General features: G+C 44.1%; 1 protein-coding gene across 1 annotated transcript; it reads left to right on the top strand.

Moving 5' to 3' along the window:
* Window positions 1-1,215: 1,215 nt before the first annotated feature.
* LOC149206391 (uncharacterized) lies at window positions 1,216-2,613 on the top strand. The gene has a single exon (XM_089397681.1). It carries the CDS (start codon window positions 1,216-1,218, stop codon window positions 2,611-2,613), a length of 1,398 nt encoding a protein of 465 aa, XP_089253807.1.
* The last annotated feature ends 1,384 nt before the right edge of the window (window positions 2,614-3,997 follow it).

Consider the following 3,997-nt stretch of genomic DNA (forward strand, 5'->3'; position numbering starts at 1 on the left):
AGGGAGATATGTTTCTGGTAAATTTTTAAGGCAGTGGGCTGAGAGTCAGTGGCTGGAGACCCCGACAAAGTCCTTTAGGACGGAAACACTGGTAAAAGGATGGTTTATGGTAAAATTTGATTCAAAGGAAGCAATGGAATGGGTTGAGGGGAGGAATTGGGCATTCGGGAGCAGACCTGTTTTCTTCAAACGTTGGACCCCCATGTTCGACGCTTCGAAGGAGAAAGTTGATGAAATCCCCGTCTAGGTTAGGGCACCAAATCTTCCGCCGTTCCTATGGGTGGACTCTGTTTTTAAATCAATTGGGAACCATTTGGGCACATTTCTGGATGTGGATAGATCCTATTTACATACCTATGAAAAAGCGGTCGCAAGGATTCTAGTAAGGCTTAATCCGACGGAAGGGCTTGCTGAATCGTTTACATTGCAGTACAGGGACTATGTTTATGAGCAGCTGTTAGACTATGAACTCTTTCCCTTCAGATGTCACTGCTGCCACGAATACGGGCACTTAGCGAGGGATTGCCCGTTGGGGAAAAGAAGAAAGAGGGTACAGCTAAAGGCGGAGGATTGGGAGGACCTGTCAGGATTCCCCGCAGCTCAGAAGAAGGATGAAGGCACGAAGGTTGTTCATCAGAATGGAGACCCTAGCCCCCAGTCGGAAGTAGGCGTGAAGCGGAAGGAGGAGATCCCGGTACAAGAAATAGATGTCCAGACATGCCGGGAAGTTCCAGGTGCAGATTCAGTTGGCCCATCGGAGGATCCCTCTTCCGGTATGCAGTCCTCTCCATTAATGTTCCCTGTAAATTTTGTATCGTTTAATGATGTTTTTGTGGCAGATGTTCCTATGATGTCAAACTTAGCTGATCCCATTCAAAACATAGAATCTTTATCTGAAGCCATTCCGTCTTTGAATCTGAACTGTGAGGAGTCTCCTAAGAAAGGTCAAGGAATGGGTAGCCCTTCTGTCGCCCATCATTATAACCTTAGATCCCTCCCTAAGCACCCCGCCCACACAAATGATCTTCTGGATTCGGTGGGTGGTCTCAGCCCTGAGACTTCTAAGGGCACCTCCAAGAAAGGTAGAGGTAGGAAATCTCTTTTTTCAAAGGCTCAAGTTAAGGCAAAATTTGATGTGGCAGACGGAAATCACATGTCGATTCCTGGGGCGCTTAGAGCAGCGAAAACCCCTGAGACGGTTATCAAATGATCTGTATGTCCTGGAATTGCAGGGGTTTAGCTAGTAAACCCAAAAAACTAGCGCTAAAAGATCTCATTTCCCGCCATCACCCGGATGTAGTTTTTCTACAGGAAACCTTGGGCAAAAGTACTGAAATTGAATCCACCCTGCGATCCTTCTTCCCGGGTTGGGTTTTCTTTGCACTTGATGCTGCTGGTCATTCTGGAGGTCTCGCCATTGGTTTCAAGGATGGAAGATTTAAGGTACAAAACTGCTGGGGTTCACCTCTAGCTCTTGGAATGGAGGTTCTCTCGGTTGATTTTGACCAGTCTCTGTTGCTTATAAATGTATATGGACCTTGTCAGGGCAGGGTCCCTTTTTGGAATGATTTCTTGTCTAAAGAGCTTTTGCTTAACAAAAACCTGATAATTGGGGGTGATTTAAATTTCTCTCTGGGGATGGCTGAAGCTTGGGGACCCTCTGCGAGAGAAGATCCTTTGACAGATTTTTTCTCAAAGGCTCTCCAGAATGCAAAGCTGATTGATGTCAACATTATAAAGGCGAAGCCGACCTGGAGGAAAAGAAGAACGGGAGAGGGGAGAAATGCAAAGAGATTGGATCGCTTTCTCATCAATGAAACACTGGCTGCATATATCCCTTTGTTCAGGCAATGGGTGGGGGACGGGGGAAACTCGGATCACTTTCCAATATTTCTTGAATTCTCAAAGCCCCGTGCAAAGCCGGTCTCTCCTTTCAAATTCAATGCTTCTTGGCTTCAGGAGGAGTCTTATCAACAACTCTTCAGGAGTACTTGGAGACATCTGGGTCCAAATTCTCTGGTCAATAAAGGAGGTCATTTTATGGAGAATCTGAAAAGGCTTAAAAGAGCAACCATTGAATGGGCTTCTGAGAGGAGAAGAAAACAAAACGAGGAGTTAGTAAAAATTGAGGAGGCTCTCAGCCTGTTGGAAGATCCTGAAGCAGATGCCTATGTCTCTCAGGAATCGAAAGAGAAAATTTTGGCTTTAGAAAGGAGTAGAGCAAAGATTTTGTTGGATAAAGAAGAGGAGTGGAGGCTGAAAAGTAGGGCCATTTGGCTGAAAGCTGGGGATGAAAATACAAATTTTTTTCATAATTACGAAAAAGTCTGGAAAAATGCAAACACCATTTGGAAGATGAAAGACCCCGAAGGAAGGGAGGTGTCATCTTTTGAAGTGATCTCTTCTTTGGGGAAGAATCATTTTCAATCTCTCTTTACTGACCCTGGGGGGATATCTTTAGCTGAAATTATCAGAACAACTCAAGCCTTTCCTAGATTTGTGGAAGAGGAGGATGCAGAATTGCTATATAGGGAAGTGGATAAGGAGGAGGTAGAGCGTATTATAAAGGCAATGCCAAAAGACAAAGCCCAGGGCCGGATGGTTGGACTATAGAGCTCTTCTCTCATTTCTTTGATCTTATTGGTGATGAGCTTACTGAGGTGGTGGAGGAATCCAGAAAGAAAGGTGAAATATTCAGTTCATTCAACTCTACTTTTATAGCACTCATTCCAAAAACTGAGAATCCTGTCTCCTTTGAAGATTTCAGGCCTATCTCCCTGTGCAATACAATCTATAAGATAATAGCAAAGATCATTGCGGTGCGTCTGAAGCCTATTCTATCTGAGTGTATCTCAAACGAGCAGTTTGGTCTCTGGATGGTCGGCAAATTCACGAAGCAATAGGAGTAGCCCAGGAAACCATCCACAACATCAGGCAAGCAAAGAAGAAAGGGGTTGTCTTAAAAATTGATCTATCCAAAGCCTATGATAGGATCAGCTGGTCGTACCTTAGATTATTATTGACTCATCTTGGATTTAAAGTGGAGTTTATAAACTGGATAATGGGGTGCATTTCAAATGTTAGTTTTGCTGTGCTGATAAATGGGGCTGCCTCTCAATTCTTCAAAGGCCAGCGAGGCCTGAGACAAGGATGTCCCCTTTCTCCACTGCTTTTCCTCCTGGCAGCTGAGGGGCTCAGTAGACTGATCTTAAAAGCAAAGCATTCAGGCTTGTTCACAGGTTTGGAGGTTGCTGTAAACCTGTTCATTTCTCATCTTCTTTTTGTTGATGATATTTTGTTATTTTTAAATGGGAACTTAAACGAAGTCAAAGTTCTTAAAGATATCATTGACCTGTTTCTGAAAGCTACATGCTTTCAAATTAATCCCAGAAAGTCTCATTTTATCATGGAGGGTTTCAGCAGGCAAGAGGAAACTGCAATTACATCCATCTTGCCTTTTGAAACCTGTCAGATGGACCTGCCCTTCAAGTACCTGGGGTTTTGGTTAAAGCCGTCCTCATACCGAAAACAAGATTGGCACTGGTTAGTGGCAAAAATTGAACAAAGGATATCGCACTGGAGTTTCAAGTGGTTATCAAGAGCTGGTAGATTGACATTAGTCAATTCAGTCCTTCAAGCCATTCCTGTATTTTGGGCAGCGCTGACTTGGATTCCCAAAGGGATTATTCATAAAATTAAGCAGATTTGTAGCAGATTCTTATGGTCAGGCTCAAAGGAAAATTCAGTGCTTCCCTGGGTTGCTTGGGACAAGATCGCTAGACCAAAAGAATGGGGAGGCTGGGGAGTGAAACAACTCGTGGACTTTTGCCAATCCTTGGCGGCAAAATCAGGCTGGCGAATTGTAGTAGCAGAGAACCTTTGGACCAGGGTTGTCAAAAGGAAATATATTGATCCAATTCCCCTGGAAGAATGGATCAGAAGTCCAAACAAAAAAGGGAGAAATTGCTCAGTCATCTGGAAGGCTACCACTGAAGCT

Source organism: Pinus tabuliformis, chromosome 1_2 (genome assembly GCF_031772625.1).
Source record: "Pinus tabuliformis cultivar Carrire ecotype Pingquan chromosome 1_2, CPIR1, whole genome shotgun sequence".
NCBI classification, from domain to species: domain Eukaryota; kingdom Viridiplantae; phylum Streptophyta; class Pinopsida; order Pinales; family Pinaceae; genus Pinus; species Pinus tabuliformis.

Excerpts from the sequence above, each read along its gene's own strand:
- LOC149206391 (XM_089397681.1), top strand. The coding sequence starts at position 1,216 with ATGTCCTGGAATTGCAGGGGTTTAGCTAGTAAACCCAAAAAACTAGCG.